Source organism: Nelumbo lutea, chromosome 2 (assembly GCF_056320005.1).
Source record: "Nelumbo lutea isolate HS-2025 chromosome 2, American lotus-T2T, whole genome shotgun sequence".
In the NCBI taxonomy this organism is placed as follows: Eukaryota; Viridiplantae; Streptophyta; class Magnoliopsida; order Proteales; family Nelumbonaceae; genus Nelumbo; species Nelumbo lutea.
In genome coordinates this window covers 47,681,709-47,702,546 of record NC_142685.1, presented here as the reverse complement: position 1 = coordinate 47,702,546, position 20,838 = coordinate 47,681,709, and the positions used below count along the sequence as shown (strand labels likewise).

Here is a 20,838-nt window from a genome sequence, read left to right as displayed (position 1 = left end):
ATTCATATTGGTCCAATCCATTCCAATCTAGTGTGAGTCCGTTATAGATGCATCAGGTCTTATCCATTTCATGAATACTTTTACCATTCTTAACTGGTCCAATTTAATGTCTGGATCATTCGAACTATTTAAATTAGTTTTTAATTTAGATTAGATCCAACTCAAACCTGATTCATTGATACCTGTTACTTTTATCTGAAGTCAATGGACTAGATATTGGGTCAATCCAATATAATAAATACTTTGGACTATTAACTCTGTACTAGTCCAGTTTAATATATTTTATTAGTAGTCTAATCCATTCAAATTGATTTTTATTAAAATGGGTCCAAACACAACCCAGTTCATTGACACTCTTAATTCGTTATTAACGTAAACCCCACTTAAAAACCTTAGTATTTGTAAAAGTTTTCCCTTTTTCTTTTAAGGAAAGCTTAAAAATTTTTCTTTGTACCATGGTTTTTAAAAACGAATCGGCGATTGAACCGGTCAGGGGTCCGTTTACTGGTTTGAACGGTTCGATCGTTCGACTCGAACGACTGGCCCGTTTTAACAAAAAAATAAAAAATTAATAAATCAGAAAATGGTCAAAACCATTCGAATGGTTCGAATAGTTAATCGGCTGGTTCAGCAGTTTGCTTACCAAAATCAATGGTTTTGGAGGAAAACAGAACTGGTCAGGTGATCAATTCCCGGTTTTTCTGGTTTGACCGTCCAGTCCAATCCAGTCTAGTTTTGAAAACAGTGCTTTCTACTCGTAAGAAGTCAACAATTTCATACCTGAACCAGATGGTAGCGATTATATCTATGCATATGCATTTAATACTTCTCAATGCGAATTTGACTTTTTTTTTTTAATTTTTTGACACTAATGCAAATTTGTTCATAAAAGAACCTTGCTTCTCTTGAATTGAACTCATGAAAAGATAAAAATAGATGTAGTTGGATTGAAGATGACTACATTTACTTGTTATATTCTTGATGGACTAACTTGGTAGGTACATAGAATTTTATACATATACACCATATGCTTAGTTAACATATTTTGTTGATTAGATTGCAATTTTTGGTCACTGTTTGCACTGTGAATGGAATACCACCTCCTAGTCTACTAGTAGTCCTCTATAAACCGCATCCTGTCCATAGATTTGGCATCAATCTACGGTCAGGATTCATTCTATCTTTTGGATAAAGGTAAGATTTTTAGGGGTGGATTGAACGATTAAAATACAAGTATTGTGACTTTTTATAAAAGAAATATATTAATCTTAAAAATTCGGTCAAAGTGTCTTAACTTTTTGATATTAGATACTCTATCTAATATAAAAATAGGGTAAAGTACAAAAACCTCCCTTAAAGTTTCTAACAATCATAAAAACCTCCCCTATAATTTCACTGTAACAAATGCCTTCCTTGAACTTTTGAGAAACTTGACAAAAACCTCCCTTCCGTTACTGATGCAAACAAAAAGCATTAACTAATGCATTAATTTCTTTTAAATACCAAGTTTACCCTTCTATTACTACCCTAGATGGAAAACGTCACTGACCACCCACGCAACAAAGGCACTGGCGCCATCGTCTTTGCGTTATTCCTTCTCGTTGACCAGGTCAGACCCAAACCAATATATGCTTTGGAGAGATTTCTAAAGCGAGATCAAGGCAGGTCTGGGTTACGAGATCAACGAAAGGGAGAAAATTAATGTTGTAACGGCCACTCTTCCCATCTTATTACATAGTTGTTGTTATTCATCTCAAAGATGAAAAAGAACAAGCTGTAGCAGAAGAAACTTCTTAATTAGTAAATGAAAATTCAGATCTCTAAATTTGTACACGAAGAGCCTTCAACCACCTCTGTAAAACATGTTAAATCATCAAAACTGACTCACTGAAGGACTCTGTTGGTTGTGCACCCGTGACCTATCCCTAGTAATGACATGGATCTCGTTAGCATAGCTGCTTTGCATGAACTACTTTGCAATACTAAGACCCCACCCTTAGAAGAAGGAAGATAGTGGTGGTGGCAACGACGAAGATGATACTGAAGAAGAATCCCCTCCGCCTTCACCTCCGGTGTCTTGTGGGAAAAATCCATGTACCAAGATCGCTTTAGTTCTATAGGCAGTAGTGGTGGTGGGTTTCTTTCAGTGAGCAAAATAAGAGAAAACCATAGTCAAACATTACCAATAATTGCAAATGGCACTAATAAAGTTCAACGATGCATTCTAATTATTAGGAAAGTGTATAATATCCTTTGAATTAGGGAGGTGTACAATATCTTGTTAGACTTTCCTTTTCCTTTACTTACTATTGTTAGACTTTCTTTTTTCTTTTACTTACTATTTTTCTGCCCCAAACTTGTATATATATTGTAACCTTTGGCCCCTCTCGTACATGTTTTTCATGAGAAAGAATTTCTCTCACTAAAAGTTCTTCTCTTTCTCTGAGTTCTGTTGTTTTAAGTTATCCCTTTCTTATGTTTTTTCTAATTCTATTTTAATTATTATTCTCTTCGTAGTTTTCTCATGGTATCAGAGCCGTGGTGAGTTTCACCACTGATCCGTTCAGAGGGCGTGTGCCCATCGAAGAAGCGGAGTTGTGTGACTCGTAACAGCCAGGTTCGGTGTGTGCCGAACCACTTCTTCAATCCAGCCGTATTTCGAGTAACCTCATAACTGAAGCAATGACTGGCAACAGCTCATCCACCTCTTTCAAGATTCCATCAATCCGTGATCCCACGTCTATGTATTATCTAAGCTCGTCTGATAGTCCAGGTATGCTTCTAAGCTAAATCATTCTTAATAGAGAAAACTATCATATTTGGGAAAAGGCCTTTCAAAGAGCTCTAAAATCTAAAAACAAATTGAGTTTCATTGATGGGACTCTAGAGAGAGCTAAGGCGGATGACATTGACAAAAATACTTGGGATAAATGCAATGCTATGGTTGTTTCATGGATTTTTAATTGTGTTGACAAAAGCATACACAACACTATAATCTCCTTTGATGATGGTAGAGAGTTGTGGATTGAACTCCAACAAAGATATCATCAAGGACATGGTCCCCGAATATATCAATTAAAGGGAGAATTAAATGAATTCAGGCAAGGGTCTCTAAGTGTCACAAATTACTATGCTAAACTGAAAGCAATATGGGATCAGTTAGATCGGTATACTAAAACCGACACTTGTGTATGCGGATCGACGTGCAAAACGTTGATCAATATATTGGAAGAAAGAGAGAATGAAAAGGTCTATAAAATTTTAATGGGCCTTGATGATCGATATGGTACCGTTAGATCAAACATTATAAGCATGGACCCACTGCCTTCACTCACTCGCTGCTTTGCCATGATATCAAGAGAAGAATTACAATTGAAGGCAGGGCAGCACGAAGATCCAAGGATACAAGCTGCTGCCTTTGCAAGCCAAAGTAAATTAGATCAAAGGGGTCAAACAAGAGAAGGGCGAGACTTTGCTGATCTACCCGTAGTTTGTACTCACTGCAAGAGACCTGGACATGACAAATCCCGCTGTTTTGAAATCATCGGGTACCCGGAACACTAGAAGAATTGAAATGGAGGTAAAGCAGGCCATGGTCGAGGACGAGGCAATGGAAATCGCGGAGGCAAAGGATCTACGGCTAATGCCATCCAAGGCCAAGCATGTGTCGTCACTGAAGAAGTGGGAGCATCAAACAATACTGTACAGATGTCGTCCCTCACGCAAGCCCAACTTGATCGTTTAATGTCTCTTTTGGGTACAGGTGATTCAGAAAACATGATCCATGATGCACTGTCTGGTAAGAATTTTTCCTTGGTCCGCTTATCAAATTGGATTATTGATAGTGGTGCGTCACACCACGTTTCTAGTAATCTTAAAGCCTTTGAGAATGTTCGAGAGGCTGGAAAGTATGAAAGAGTCATCATTCCAAATGGAGATTCTTTGAAAGTGAATAAAATAGGGGACATCATGATTATCAGACATGTCAAATTGAAGGATGTTCTTTATGTTCCAGATTTTAAATGTAATTTGATATCTTCAAGAAAGTTAAGTGAAGATATGGGTTGTGCTATTACTTACTATTTGAATGTTTGTGTAATACAGGACCCCACTCGGCGGACGCTGATTGGACTGGGTGATCTCAAGGATGGCTTGTACTATTTGCGAAACACACATAGTGCTCATGCAATGGCCGCCAAGAAGAATACAGAGGAATTGTGGCACAAGCGTCTAGGACATCTTTCTGAGAAAAACTTATTGTACTTATCTAGAGTATGTGGTTTTGACCGTAATAGTAATTATGTTGAGTACTGTGATATATGTCATCGTGCAAAACAGGCACGAATTCCATTTCCTTTAAGCGACAATAAAGCTTCACGTGCATTTGAATTAGTACATTGTGACTTATGGGGACGGTATCATACTCCATCTCTCTCAGGAGCCCATTATTTCTTAACCATTGTGGATGATTTTACACGTACTACGTGGGTATATCTTTTGCATGATAAATCAGAAACTCAAAAGGTCTTCATGTCTTTTTGTATTATGGTTGGGAAACAATTTGGGGTCGATATCAAGATATTTTGTAGTGACAATGGAACAGAATTCTTAGGGACTCTCAACGAATTTTTCCTCAACCAAAGAATCATTCATCAAATATACACAGGCAATCAAAGATGAATGATGGATTGAGGCTCTGGAAGAAAACAAAACATGGGAAATTGTGAGTTTACCTCCAGGGAAGAAAGTGGTCGGATGCAAATGGGTCTACAAAATTAAGTACAAATCGAATGAAAGCGTTGAACATTTCAAGGCAAGGTTGGTTGTACAAGGCTTCACTCAAAGATGGGGAGAGGATTATACAGAGACTTTCGCTCTAGTAACAAAGCATGTATCTGTTCGTGTCTTTTTAGCAGTGGCAGTAGCAAAGGGATGGGAACTTCATCAAATGGATGTAAACAATGTGTTTCTGCATGGTGACCTCAAAGAAGAAATTTACATGAAGCTCTCACCAGGCTTTAGTTCCAAAAATCCAAATGCAGTATGCAGGCTACAAAAGTCTCTATACGGCCTAAAACAAGCCTCTAGAAACTGGTTCGCAAAGTTGACAGCTTCCTTGCGTGAGTATGGTTTCAGGCAATCCACTGCGGAAAGCACTCTCTTCATATACAGAAAGGGAAACATCTTTCTTGGTCTCCTGGTGTATGTTGATGACATTATACTAGCTGGGAACAGTTCAGAAACGTGTGCAGAGTTCAAGGCGTATCTCAACAGTTGTTTCAAGATAAAGGACTTAGGAAATTTGAAATATTTCCTTGGAATAGAAGTAGCTCGGTCCACTATTGGGTTGTTTTTGAATCAACGCAAGTTTGTTCTAGACATTTTGAAAGAAACTGGACTGACTGGATGCAAACCCATAGACACCCCAATTGAGCAAAATCATCATTTGGGGTACGACAATGGGGATTTTCATTCTGATCCAAATCAGTACCGAAGATTGGTGGGACGACTATTGTACCTGACAATCACAAGGCCCGACATTACTTATGCTGTGCATGTGCTTAGCCAATTCGTCCAGCAACCCCGAGTTGAACATTGGAACGACCTGATGCGCGTTCTGAGATATCTCAAGGGATGCCCAGGGCAAGGTATATTGCTAAATAGTGAGAATGATATGGTATTGCGAGGATACTGCGATGCAGATTGGGCAAGTTGCCCTTTGACCAGAAAATCAGTAACAGGTTTGTACTTCCAACTTGGTTTTTCTCCTATTCTTTGGAGGAGCAAGAAACAATCCACAGTGTCTAGATCCTCGGCAGAAGCAGAATATAGAGCCATGGCCATGGCTACTAGTGAAGTAGTCTGGTTGCAGAGACTATTGAGTGAATTATTAACACCGCAATCATGAGCCACTAGTCTTTTCTGTGACAACAATGCAGCTTTACACATTGCAAGCAATCCCGTTTTCCATGAGAGGACTAAACACATCGAAGTAGATTGCCATTTTGTACATGAGATGCTGCTTTCTGGTGAAATTTTACCACGCTACCTTCCATCATATTTACAGTTAGCGGATTTGTTCACTAAAGGTCTTGGCAAGCGACAATTTCAATTTCTCCTATGCAAGTTAGGCATTTCAGATCTTCATGCTCCAACTTGAGGGGGAGTATTAGGAAAGTGAATAATATCCTCTGATTTAGGAAGGTGTATAATTAGGAAAGTGTATAATATCCTCTGAATTAGGGAGGTGTACAATATCTTGTTAGACTTTCCTTTTCCTTTACTTACTATTGTTAGACTTTCTTTTTTCTTTTACTTACTATTTTTCTGCCCCAAACTTGTATATATATTGTAACCTTTGGCCCCTCTCGTACATGTTTTTCATGAGAAAGAATTTCTCTCACTAAAGTTCTTCTCTTTCTTTGAGTTTTGCTGTTTTTAGTTATCCCTTTCTTATGGTTTTTATAATTTTGTTTTAATTATTATTCTCTTCATAGTTTTCTCACTAATGCTGACTTGACTTCAGATCTCCAGATTGCGAGGCTTCAACTAGATGATGAGAGATTTCTATCTCATAATCAACCAGAAAGACTTGTTTTCTAGCGAAAAAAAAAACATCCACTGGAGTGACCAAAGACCGTCATTCTTTTAGGGACGGACTGACAAGTTTTCTAGCTAAGCAAGTTGCAACTTTAGGTGTCGGAAATCCAGCTGGCATGGATTCACGCACTTTCTTGGCTATACTGTATCTCTCCATCTTGCCCCTGTTTCCCAGGTCGGGAGTTTAGTGTTGAGGCTTGAGAGAGAAGTGGGAAAAAGTTCAAAGCAATGAGCGCTAGCCAAGGGGGAGGGAATGGCGTGTCTTTCATTGATGATGTTTGATAGTGATGGAAGGGTAAAATTGGTATTAAAAGAAATTGATGCATCAACCAACGTTTTTCGTCTAGGTTAGTGATAAAAGAGAGGTTTATGTTAAGTTTCTCAAAAGTTCAGGGGAGAAATTTGTTACAATGAAACTATAGGGGAGGTTTTTATGATTGCCAGAAACTTCAAGTAAAGTTTTTATATTTTACCCTAAAAAATAAGAGTTCAGATCTGTGCCCCACAACACATCCCTGTCGTGTATTGTATTGGGAACATCTCCCGATGATCCCGATGATGATATCATCATTGGGAGATGTTCCCAATACACGATGGGGATGTGTTGTGGGACATTTGAGGGGTGCAGATGTGAACTCAAAAAATAAAGGGAGAATTCATTACTTCTCCCATGATAAGACCATTCAGTTTAGACCTTTTGATTGAGAATTATACTTCTGTAAGACCCGATTTAGCCCAGTTTCGATGTTCCCCCATTACCCTGTAATGACAAGCATTTGGTTTTACTGGTTTTTACAAGATTTAAGAAAGATTTCAAAAATATGAATAGCACATATTGAAGGCAAAGAAGGCCATGTATTGATGGAGAACAAGAGTTTTACGGTTATAGTTGCAACTATTACTCATTGATTTTATAACATACGAAAAAATTGTAGAAGCCTCTTTTTCTCTCTCCCCCCTCTCTCTTGCTTTTTCTACATTATCGAAAACTTATTGTTTGTTCTAAATTTTATTATGTTTTTAATTTTATTTTCATTTTCCTCTTGGTATTTGTCTGTCTTCATTGTTTACAGAAATATGTTTTTCTCCATAGATCATTCGAATGGAACAAGATACTTTCTCCTTTCTCTGTAGTTCATTCAAAAGAACAAGAGGTTCATTATTTAGTTTCAAGAATTAATCGAATATTTGATTATCTAATCAAATTCGAATTCAGTTTTTAATTTTGAATATATGACGAATATTGAATCAAATTTGAATCATTAGTTCTGTAATTGAATTTGAATTCGAATATGACATGATTCAATTCGAATTTGCTCTATTTGTAGACCTACTTCCAGTGTTAGCTAATTTTCTTTATCAACCATGCAAACGTTGATAAAAAATGAATAGCCCCAAGTTGGGGTCATTAGAATGCCCACTGAGACATGATCCTAATTTTCTTGAATAGAAAATGCAAGGATTTGGGACTGTTCATTTTTTATCATTGTTTGGATGGTTGATAAAGAAAATTGGATGACACTCAAAGGGCATTTGTATCTTTTTAAATGCCACTTGATGGCTAATTAACAGACTGGTTAATGGCAGGTATTAGATTTACATGTTTCGAAAATTCGGGTACTGAATGGTCTCATTTTAAAATTCAAGGACCAAAATGGCATTAGGCCCAAAATACAAGGTACTAAACGAGAATTTCCCTTCACTTAAACTTTGAGGGCGGTGTTTGGCATTGATCCCATTGCTCCAAAAAATGGTGACACATCAACACCACACTAGAAAAATCGGTGCTCCAGAAAATGGTAACATGTTTGGAATTGTTTTTCCATAAAAAATGGTGCTCCAAGCTATGCCTTGGAAATCGAGAAGGTGTGGTTTGGAGAAACACAAAATTTGACATTTTCTCAATTTGGAACTCATTGCTGCAAATGAGAACATGATGTGGCAGTGACATGGACTTCCTATAATAAGCACCAGTAAATACAAATATAGAACACTGATACCAAATAGAAGGTATTGTTGTTGCCCTAAGAAACGTTCTACCTGGTAGCAATGTTTCCGAACCAAAATACACCCTTCCAACCCCCCCCCCCCACACATATACATATATATTAAAACAAAAGAGTCAAGAATTATTCTCCTTTTTTGAATTTTTTATTTTTTATTCGATGTCATTTTTTTAAAGAACTAATGAGATGCTCTCCTTCCCCAGCAATCTCTTCTCTTAAAATTTATCCTAAACTACCTCCCTCACTTTCTCCTAAATCATGTGCAATTCCTATTTATCCATTGACTTATCTCTAATCTACTAGACAAATTCTCTCAAAATTATCTCTAATTCCTATGTATCCTCTTTGCCACCTTTTATCTATATCTATCTAAAGAAAGTATAAATTAAAATTTAAAAAAGTACTTAAATATTTTAACAAATTATATAATAACTTTAAAATATTTATTAAAAACACAAAAATAATTATAATAGATTTAATAATATTCATATTAATAATAGTTTTATATTTCTACAAAATTCATCACAAAATTATGTATTAACAATATAAATTATGATTTTCCATATTATTCAAATTAAATGTTATTCAAATAATAGAAACTTAACATTAAAAAATAAAATATTATTTCAAAATTTCAATAACTAAATATATTAAATAATAAAATACTAAAAATAGCTAAATAATTACATATAAAAGTATTTAATTACTTAAATATTTTAATAACTAAATATCTTAAATTTAAATAATGAGTATTTTTAAATATTTAAATAATTAAATATTTTAAATAATGAAATATTTTACATAATTATATTTTAAATAGTTCTGTTAAGGAAATTATGCAATAAAATAAAAAAATCATAACATAATATTCAAATTAATAATAATTTAATATTTTTACAAAATTAATAATGAAATTTTGTAATAATAGTATAAACTTTAAAATAATTATTAAAAACACAAAAAATAATTATAATAGATTTAATAATATTCATATTATTAATAGTTTTATATTTTTACAACATTCATCACGGAATTATGTACTAACAATATAAATTATGATTTTCCAAATTATTCAAATTAAATTTTATTCAAATAATTGAAATTTAACATTAAAAAATAAAATATTATTTGAATAACTAAATATCTTAAATAATAAAATACTAAAAATAGATAAATAATTACATAGAAAAATATTTAATATTTAAATATTTCAATAACTAAATATATAAAATTCAAATAATGAGTATATTTAAATATTTTATAAACTACTTAAATGTTTAAATAATTTTCTCCTTTTTTTGAATTCAAATAATGAGTATATATATATATATATTTCTTCAAAGTAGAAAAATATTTAAAACATAATATTGAAATTAATAATAATTTATTTTTTTTACATAATATTGTAAATAACTAATTTCATTTATATTAAGTAATAATTCGAGAAAATAACTTTCAAAAATAATATTTTATTATAATAATTTTAATCTCTTGATTTGTATTTATTATATAATTATATATACTAAAATTAATATTTATTATATTTCAGTAATTATTTATTATTTTTTGTGATAAATGTATTTTCCATGATTATGTATAAATTATTTTGTTTGCTATTTAATAGAAAACTTTTTATAATTATTGGAGATTAAACTACTATTATTGACAATTTTAAATATAATTTATTATAATTATTGTATTTATTATATTTTTGTTATAACTTTTATTGATTAATTTTTATTAGAGACTAAACTATTATTTGAGATTATTCTATTTATTGACTAAGTTAATATATTTTTAGTACTTATTGTATTTTTGTAATTATTGTATTTTTTCATTATCAATATATTTTCAATAATTATGTATTTTCACTATAAATTTTTAATAATTATTGGAGATTAAATGATTCTTATTTATCAGAGATGAGACTATTAATTTAGCTGAAATTATGAATTTTCATGAGTTGGTTCAGTTTGGTCGTAGTGGCCAACCAAAATGACTTGGTTGGGTTGGGGAGTTGGTCAGCTAAAACCGATTGAGCTTTTGTGAAATCCAACCCACTCGAACTGTATTAGTTTGGATTGATTTTTTGGTTTATTTAGTCAGTTCAAAAGATTTAAAATTAAAAATTAAATTAAATTTTAAAAATTATAGTGCAATTACTAAAAAATAAATTTAAAAATTAGATTTATGATATAAAGCATTTTAGACTAAGAAATATGGGAAATTTTCCACTTTTCCATATTAAAAATTATATTTAAAATATAAAATATTAATATATCCATGGTTTGGTCGTTCGATTTTGGTTGGTTTGTAAATGGCCAAAGTGAAACTGATCCAAGTTGGTCAAATTGGAAAATTTTTTAACCAAAGCTGACCTAAAATACTAGAAAAATGAGCAACTCAAGTCGAGTTGATTGGGTTGGTTGGTTTCATCGGTTTGATGAATAAACCTAACTAAAAAATAATTATTGTTATTTTTGTATTATTTACTAGAACACACCTTTAGGGTGGCAATTTTCCCCATCCCCGACAAGGACCCGACTTCCCCGATTCAATTGGGCTGGGGATGGGGATTGTTTTAGCGGGGCAGAGGCGGGGGCGGGGGTGGGGATGGGGATTAATAGGAATCCCCAACCGGGGTCGGGGATGGGGATTGAGGTCTCCGTCCCGCCCCGACCTCGATTATATATATTAAATGTTTTTTATATTAAATATACTATTATATTATTTATATTATATATATATATATATATATCAAAACATATTTTAAAAATTATTTATAATTTATAATTTTTATTTATTTAAAATAAATTTATTTTAAAAAAATAGTATTATCTGAAAACATTTTGGGGATTCGGGTCCCCACGGGGAATCCATTTCCGTTAGGGTTTGAGGATGGGGGTTAATTTCAAAATTGGGGTCGGGCGACAGGGCATATGATCCCTGTCCCATTGCCATTCCTACACCTTATAGTTTTACATATTTACTTAAACCTATCTTATAGTTTTTATTTTACTAAAACATTCCATATATTTTACAACTTATTTACTTAATTAATCTTTTATTAAGGAGTATTTGTTTTACTATTAGACCCATGATTTTTTATTCCAAAAATATCATTAACACTTTTTTTTGTATAGAAAACAAAATGGACCAAATATAGCTAATAGAGTGATTGTCGATGTCTTATTGAGGATAAAATGGTATTTTTATTTTATTTTTCTTTTGATTAAATTTATTTAAATGAACATGAGGATCAATATGTCATTTTCCATTGTCATCAAATAAAATATTTATTAAATACATTACAAATTATAAATGATATTTTAGTAAAATGCTTAATATAAAATTGATTTTAGTAAATCCATAAAATTATAAAAATTATTTTTTAATAAATAACCATTTCTATTATTTAATTTTCGCTTAAGATATCACGAATCTGCGCTAGTATGCACCGAATATACGGATCTATACCAAAATACCAAACATATAGTAGATCAATTAATTCAAATGTGCTTTACTGACTATTAATATAGTCTGGACTCTATAATAAAGTTTCTTTTGGTAATCGACAATATATTAAACTATAATAGTGGGGTTCATTGAGATCCAACAATTGCCTTTCTGCTCCTTTCGAGGTCCAGAATTTTTACCATCTTTTTACCGCCATTCTTTCTGCTACAATGCTTGCTCATGGGCACCCTCTCGAGTTACAGACCCATTCAACTCTTTTCTCTTTGTCTCTCTCTCTCCCTCACACCCAGACCCCCCAAAAGCTTCAAACTACCCGACTTTTTGGTCTCTAACCCGCAAAGGAATGGCACAATATATACCAGAACTCTTGAGAGCGAGAAAATATCCATTTCTCTGTGCTTTCTTTGTCTTGCTTGTCTGCGTCTGGGTTCTTATCTACACAAACGATCAATACCCTTCTCTATCTGCTACCAATCTCGAGAATTCTCAAGCAATCTCTTTGTCTCCTACTCATGCATCAGGCTCTCCTCCTCCTCCTCCTCCTCCTCCTCCTCCACCACCACCACTACCACCACCTTCACCTCCACCTCCTCCAGTCTCAACGACTGTCAAGAAAGCTCTCCTCCTCCTCCTCCTCCTCCTCCTCCTCCAAACCCAAGCAAGCTGACGTCCCTTCCTTGGATGGGACCTCTAGTGGCAGCAATGGACTGAACTCGATTAGCTGGGAGTCCTGTAAAGTTCCAGTTTCTGTTGATTACATACCGTGCCTTGACAACATGAAAGCCATAAAGGCGTTGAAGTCAAGAAGCCATATGGAACACAGAGAGCGGCATTGCCCTAAACCTAGCCTGCTGTGCTTGGTTTCTCTTCCGCAGGGTTATAAAACCCCGGTCCCGTGGCCTAGGAGCAGGGATATGGTGAGAATAATACTTCGGGAAGAGGAAGGGAGTCTGTTTCATTTCTATCTGTAATGATTCCTCTCTTCTTCTTGCATGTTGAACTGCATAGCTTCATAATTTGGTTAAATACTCTTTTAAATAATTATTTTTCTGAATTTAATATTTTATTGATCACTCCAATCTCCCAATTTCTTTTCCCCTTCTTGGTTTCTTAATTGGTTTATGACATATAACGGCACGCGTCACAATTCAAGATTACTTTGAATTGGAGGAATCTAAAGTTTTTAGGACTTAGAAGAACTTTACTGTTCATTAGTTAAATGATTTACTGAAATACTTACTACACGCCCCCAGAAAGTTCAAACTTCAGACACTAATGCGGTACCCCCAACCTGAAATATATTAGTACACGCCCCCAGAAATATATTAATTCAGAATTCTGAGGTAGAGTGTAGTCTACTTATCCCTTATTCCTTCTTATGCGGCTACGATCATAATCTACAAACTACGAACCGGCCTTGGTTTGGTCGATAAGTCAGAGAATGATGACTTGATCCTTGAAGAATGCTTAGATGAGGAAATGCCGTAACACTGATTCCTAATAAAAGCAGGGAAAAAGTTATTACTATCTGAAGGGAATGCAGTGTATGGTTGATATTGTTTTGTGATTATTAAACATTTGCACAAAAAAATATACAGGTTTAAGCCAATCTATTTCTTATTTTGAGAATATGCTCTTACACAATAATACAATGGCTATTAAGGCAATGGTTATGCATATTGTCAGCTGTAGGTTTCATCTCAGCTATATCTATAGCTATACTCATTGTGCATGATTGTTCATTTACAAGCTGTAGTATTTATGGGTGATATCTCTGGATGTGCTAGTTGGTACTGGTCAGATGATTGTAGTAGTCTAAAAGTTGGTTTTATTTGGTTGTTGACTGTTTAGAACTTATTATTGGTAAAAATTGAACATAGGAACAAACATTTTGATGGTCCAGCACTCTAGATAAAAGCATGCCTTATCATGTGGTTTCCTATACAATGCTTAACGGCAAACTTCTCTCTGTGACTGTTAGGTGCAAGATTTATTCTGGTACTGGCCAATCTGAATTGTCCTGGTTTGTTTTTTACATTATTTCACTTTTCAAGCCATATATGTGCTTGTATTGTTTTTTATTTTGTTTGTTTCTCTACTTCTTTCACATGCTGCCACTGCTTTAGCTACACTATCTATATTTCTGAAATTGATGAATGTATCATGATAGGTTCTCAGAACAAGCATAAGGAAACATAATTATTTCCATATTAATGGATGCTCTGTTACATGTTTTATGTATTTTCTTAGTTTCTTTTGTCTCTTTCCACTTCTTGACGTGTAACTTGGCAACTTTTCATAATCAGTTAACATATTAAGAACTTCTAGTTAGGTCAACTACAGAAAACTTATTGTGCATTTCATTAAAACTAGTTGCTTTCAAGTTCTGAAGCTATCAAGATACATCTAGAAAAGAATTTTAACAGTCATCATTAGCATTTTTTTCTTCTTAGCTTATCTACCAAGAAAATATTGTTGATGTTGTCCAACTTTTTAATTTGCAGATTTGGTTTAACAATGTCCCTCATCCTAAACTCGCTGAGTACAAGAAATCCCAAAACTGGGTTCGGGTATCTGGTGATTACTTTGTTTTTCCTGGAGGTGGTACGCAGTTTAGAGGAGGAGTGGCGAGCTATGTCAAGTTTATAGAAAAGGTGGTATATCTGTCCTACTGGTTAAAAGTCTGCCACTGTGTATTCGTGTACATAGATGAAACAGTTCATCCAGGACTTATTCTTCGATTGTTATCTTCATTTAGCTTATGCTTGTTGGATTTTCTTATATGTTAACCGAAAGAAGGCAACAAACTCGTATATTCAGAAATGTAACTTTGTTCTGCAAGTTATTTTTCTATTGCTGTGCTCCTATAACTTGTACCCATTCAAAATTTTCTTTCATTTTAAGTTAAAACAGGGGAATGTACTCATCTAATTAAAATCTTAACTCTGTTATCTAGAAACTAGAGCACTGTTATTTCTCTCAAAGTAAAAAGTTCATAAGTGATAGAGGGATATGATCACTCTCTTCTTCCTAAGAAGAGTAGGATTTATTGGTGTTAAAAGAAATTGTGATCTTTTTAGCTGGGTTTTTGGCTAAGTAGATAGTGCTGGATAAGAATATTATCCAATACTTAGTTACCAATTTGGACTGCAATTAATTATATATTGAGTGTTGAAGTTTCTTGTTTTATGTTCATTTGATAAATATTTGATCATTGAGTTGGCGTTGATTCAGGCTGATTTAAATCTTCATTGGTTTTCACTAGACTCTACCAGTTATTGGATGGGGGAAGCACACAAGGGTTGTCCTAGATGTTGGCTGTGGTGTGGCTAGCTTTGGTGGCTACTTGCTAGAAAAAAATGCCATTACCATGTCATTTGCCCCAAAGGATGGACATGAAGCTCAGATACAGTTTGCTCTAGAACGGGGAATTCCGGCAATTCTTGCTGTCATTGGGACACAGAGATTGAATTTTGCTGATAATGTATATGATTTGATTCACTGTTCACGATGTAGGGTTCACTGGTATGAAGATGGTATGCCATGTCCTTGTTTATACATCATCATCATCATCATCCAAGCCTCATCCCAACTGTATGGGGTCGGCTACATGAATCCTGTTTTTCCACTCTGTTCTAATTAATGCCATGTCCTTGTTTGTAGATATGCATATATGCATATCTTGGAAACCATTATTGATGCTTTATATTATGAAGCTAGTATAAAGCTTTATAGATTTTTTGACTGAAATTATAGGTGGAAAGCCATTATTGGAGCTCAACCGGATTCTTAGGCCAGGAGGGTTTTTTATATGGTCTGCAACACCAGTTTATCGTGATGATGAAAAGCATCGGAATGTTTGGAATGGTTTGTGAGCGTACTGTTTTTCTTTCTAGAAGACATGCTATCTCATGCTAGTTACAGTCCTTCACACTTCAGCTTTGTCAATGATGCTGACTGATGCTTTTGAAAGTTGAGAAACATGTTCAGATCTGTTTCAATTACCTTTTCTATCAATGATTTTTCATGTTTAGTAACAACAGTACTATGATATGATCTTGTTAAACTTATTTTCCTTTTATGATGCTTCATGCAGCCATGGTAGCATTGACAGAATCTATCTGCTGGAAGATGGTGGCAAAAGCTGTGGATTCAGCTGGTATTGGGCTTGTAATATATCAGAAACCTGTCTCAAATTCTTGCTATGAAGAACACAAAGAAAGAATCATTCCTTTGTGTCATCAAAAGGATAGAAACAAAATTTCATGGTATTTTTCTTTTCCTGTTCTGAATTATATTTGTTTGTAGGACCAACTAATTTCCATTACTGTTGCTAAGATCTGGTTTCTTGTCTTTGTTGTTGAGGCAGGTATACACCCCTTGACAGTTGTCTTCTCCCACTGTCAGCAGCTGGATCACTCAGTGACCACAACTGGCCCACACACTGGCCTGTAAGGCTCAGCAGTAAACCTCCAAGTCTATCAATGGAACCGAGTGCTGAAAAATTATTCTATGAGGACAGTAAATACTGGTCTGCGCTTGTATCAGATGTTTACTTGAATGGCTTGGGCATTGACTGGTTGAGAATTAGGAATGTGATTGATATGAATGCTGGTTATGGAGGGTAATGTTCATTAGTAACCCCTGTCCTGATGCAATGTGGCATGAATAATTTGATTTTAGTTTTCAGTCGCATAAAGGCTTATAATAAATTATATTAAATGGAGTCATTTATGGTTATTAAGAAAATTGAAAAATAATTATGTTTCTCAAAAATCTGAAATGACCTTTTTCTAATGTTTTACTAACAACTAATAGTTGACCTGCTCTACATATAATATTAATTCTGTTGTAATGTTTGCATCCACATTGGATGAATTTGCTGGCAGGTGTCTATTGGATGAATACATTTGTTCCATCTCATTTTGATTCATTTTCAAAATTCTGTTAGTTTAATTGCGTTTTAATCTTTTGTTGTGTGGTTTTTTAGGGTTACATCTGTTAGCACTTAATATATCAGATGTTGATTACAATATCTAAAATCATGCTATAGATTCTTTTTTATATACTGACAGTGTTATATGGATGTACGTGGTAATCAGAATCTGACATGTCTCAGAGTCTGACTTGGCAAGACAAAGAAAGGACTTTTTGGTATCTTTATAGAAAAGTATAGGTTAATAGTCCATATAACTGTTAGCACTTAATATATCAGATGTTGATTACAATATCTAAAATCATGCTATAGATTTTTTTTTATATACTGACAGTGTTATATTGAACTTTAAAATTATAAACCTATAGAAAAAGGTTTAAAAGATTATCTTTATAACTTAATGATATTTTATAGGAACAATGACATTCCTTGTGCACATCATCTGTTCAGTTTTGTTGAATAAGCAAGGAGAAAAAGAAAAGTGTCGCGTAGAAATGTTCTTCAAGAACCCATGGAGTGTCAAAATCCAATGTGTCCTACACAGACATTTCATCCATTGAGGAGTCCATGCAACACTGCATGACAACTTATTTTGTATTTACATGTAAAATTGAGTGCTTGTTTTCCTTTCCTTTTAGTCCTTTTCTTTGGTAGTAATTTTGTTTGGGTAAATACTCTTTGGTAGTAAAATTGAGTGCTATTTTTTATCACTATTCCTGGACTTATGGTTCCTTGTTTTACTTTAATCAGGTTATTTGTAAGCCCGGATATGTTGAATGGCTTCTGTTGGTTCTTTCACTAATTCCACAAGTTAGTTGTTATCTATCATGTCCCATGCTAATTTATACATTTTCATGGAAATATTTGTAGCCAAAAGTAGGAAATTATGCACTTGGTGATTTTGAGTGATTTGGTGGGTCTTTAAAATCTCCTTTCTAAGGTACATTTTGAAGGAGTTCGTGATAGTTACAATGTGACATTTTGTTATAGGGGAAAATTTGGTTCAATTTTAAGGATGCAGTAAATGAAACTGGTTTCTTATAACTTTGGTTGAACTTGCCTTTGCATTTCAGTTCATATGATCTGTTAGGAAATTTATTTAATGCTTTACTTAACATGTCTTACCATGTTTACCAATAAAAAGTGTCTTGTCATGTTTTAGTCTCCTTTAACATGTCTAGTTTATATTTGTTGTGCTTGTTTAAGATTAGTATATCTTGTGTAATTGATTTTTCTGCCCCTTACCAGATTTGCTGCAGCACTTATTGGTCAACCCCTTTGGGTAATGAATGTTGTCCCTGTTGATGGACCAGATACTCTACCTGTAATTTTTGACAGAGGGTTGATTGGAGTTTATCATGATTGGTGTGAGGCTTTCAACACGTACCCTCGGACTTATGATATTCTACACTCAAGTAACCTATTTGGAAATCTTATACAAAGGTATAACAATGGTCCTTTTTGTTTATACTTGCAACTTTGACAACTCAGCATGAGAAGAGTCAGTTGATTCCATTTCTTTTTTATTTCCTGGTTTTACCAAGTCCAGAAGACTTCATAAAAGGGTAAGTGACAGCACTTCATATGGCAATAGGGGTTTGAACCGGTGAAGTGGTAGGGTTTAGTATTCTAGGGTACATGCCTAGTGAAGGGTCCAAGGTATCTCCTACAAAAACAGGGGATAGGAGAAGTCAAAATGGTCCGTCATGCGGGTAGACCCGAAATATGTCTCAAAGTCTGAATCTACTGAAGTTCTCCTCTTTGCTTGATCAAGTATTGTATAGAACCTTGTGCTTATAGTGCTATAATATTTCCAAAATCTCGATTACAAATTGGAAAAAGTTGTGATTTTGTAGAAACTAAGATCTATGCTTGACTGAAACCTTGCTAATTGACCAAGTTGATTTGCTTGTGTCAGGTTTTACAGCTGGGTAAGTTTTTTTTTTTTTTTGATGAGTTTTACAGCTGGGTAAGTTATTTACTTGGTTCTTCAAATTAAATAAAAGTAGAATAAAATAAAAGGGAAAACTAGTAGAAATCTTCCCTAGAAGTCTCAGCCTGAAAGAGAGAGTAGAGAGAGATATGAGAACTAGGGATGAAAGCAATAGAAATTGAGTCAGTTTGTCTCTCTAACTGCCACCCACTTTTATTGATTTACTAATAAGTAGCAAATGACAACTTTACCCCTAAGTAAGAAAGAAAAGAAAAATAACATAACATAATATGAAATTCCAACTATGCCCCTCCCAACCATAAATGGAAAATAAGATAAATGAAGACACTTCAAGACTCCCCCTCAAGTTGGAGCATAAGTATCACAAAGCTCCAACTTGTTACAAATAGAATTCGTTCTTGCTTGATTTACACCTTTGTTGAAGAGGTTGGCTAACTGATCTTCTGACTTCACATTGGGTGTACCACTTGCTACCTTTTCTCTCACAAAATTGCAACCCACTTCCATGTGTTTGGTCCTCATGGAATACTGGGTTAGTGGATATGTGGATTGCAGCTTGATGATCACAAAGCAACTCCATAGGAGAGGGTACATCTATCCAAATTTCCTGTAATAAGTGCTTCAATCACACTAACTCACAAGTATGAGCCATAACTCTATACTCCGCTTCTACACTACTTCTAGCAACTCCATTTTACTTATGCTTTTCCAAGAAATTAAATTATCCCCAAGGTGCAGTAACTTCTGGTGGACCTCTTGTTTGTGTTGGACCCTGCCTAGTTTACATCTGAATACCCTTCTAGGGATAACTCACCTCCCTTTATATAACGACCCTTGGCAAGGAGCACCTTTTACATACCTCAATACCCTTATAATTGCTTCCCAGTGGTTGGTTCTGATCTAAGAAAAGAAAAATAACATAACATAATATGAAATCCTAACTATACCCCTGTGACCATAAATAGGAAATAAGATAAAAAGACACTTCAACAGTTCTCACTAAGACTTGGGTTATTTTACCTCCAACCAGAAAATAAAAGAGAACCATGGCATCCTAATTTCTTAATATTAATGCCCTCTTTCAGGTGTGACATTGTATATGTAGTTGTAGAGATGGACCGGATATTAAGGCCAGGTGGATGGATTTTGGTGCGAGACAACATGGAAATCATTAATAAGATAAACCCATTGTTGCAGTCACTGCATTGGGAGACCAGTCTACACGAAGGGCTGCTTCTTGTTGGTAGAAAGGGTTTCTGGCGTCCCACTGATGCAGGATCCAGTAGATGACTAGAGGTGCCAGTCTTTCCCTCCATATAATTATTCTAGTTGCTTTAGTAGTTTCCATAGTGTGGCTGAGGCATTTAGCGCAACTTGTCTGTGTGGATATGGGGCTACAGGATCTGTACTACACTTACATGTTTCATTTCTGCAGGATCATAATTATGAAAACTATGTGCTTTTAGTTTATTCATAAGCACTTATAATTTAACAATGGAATCCCGTATAGTTGGGATACTTGGATGATGATAATAATGTAGTTTTAGCGTATTCATTGGAAAGTAAGAAATATCTATAGAAGCTGACTGAGATATGATGCTGACTTTTTCCATCCCTTCTGCACAAGGGATCCTTGCCCTGGGGCACTACATGGTTGTCCATTCTGAATTGTTCACCCTTATCTTAAATGATTCATGGTTATACGCAACTAAGGGGGTGATACGGGCATGGAAACAAGGAAAGTACCCATTGAGAGAAAATAAAGTTTTGGCATTTGTAATTTATTAGTATACATTTTAGTATTTTTGAGTTATTTATTTTTTCTAGTTAGTGTCTTAGGAATAGAGTTAGTAATTTGAAAGGAT

General features: G+C 34.4%; 1 protein-coding gene across 1 annotated transcript; it reads left to right on the top strand.

The window, feature by feature from the left end:
* Positions 1-12,282: 12,282 nt before the first annotated feature.
* Positions 12,283-20,567, top strand: LOC148870443 (putative methyltransferase PMT23). Its single transcript, XM_088967274.1, has 9 exons — positions 12,283-12,702; positions 12,734-13,000; positions 14,588-14,737; positions 15,349-15,619; positions 15,840-15,950; positions 16,180-16,351; positions 16,453-16,707; positions 18,268-18,462; positions 20,059-20,567. The coding sequence occupies exons 1-9, from the start codon at positions 12,427-12,429 to the stop codon at positions 20,261-20,263; spliced, it is 1,902 nt and encodes a 633-aa protein (XP_088823400.1). The 5' UTR covers positions 12,283-12,426; the 3' UTR covers positions 20,264-20,567.
* The last annotated feature ends 271 nt before the right edge of the window (positions 20,568-20,838 follow it).

Excerpts from the sequence above, each read along its gene's own strand:
- LOC148870443 (XM_088967274.1), top strand. The coding sequence starts at position 12,427 with ATGGCACAATATATACCAGAACTCTTGAGAGCGAGAAAATATCCATTT. Across the intron at positions 14,738-15,348 it reads ATGTCAAGTTTATAGAAAAG|ACTCTACCAGTTATTGGATG; the intron begins GTGGTATATCTG and ends GGTTTTCACTAG. Across the intron at positions 15,951-16,179 it reads GCATCGGAATGTTTGGAATG|CCATGGTAGCATTGACAGAA; the intron begins GTTTGTGAGCGT and ends TGCTTCATGCAG.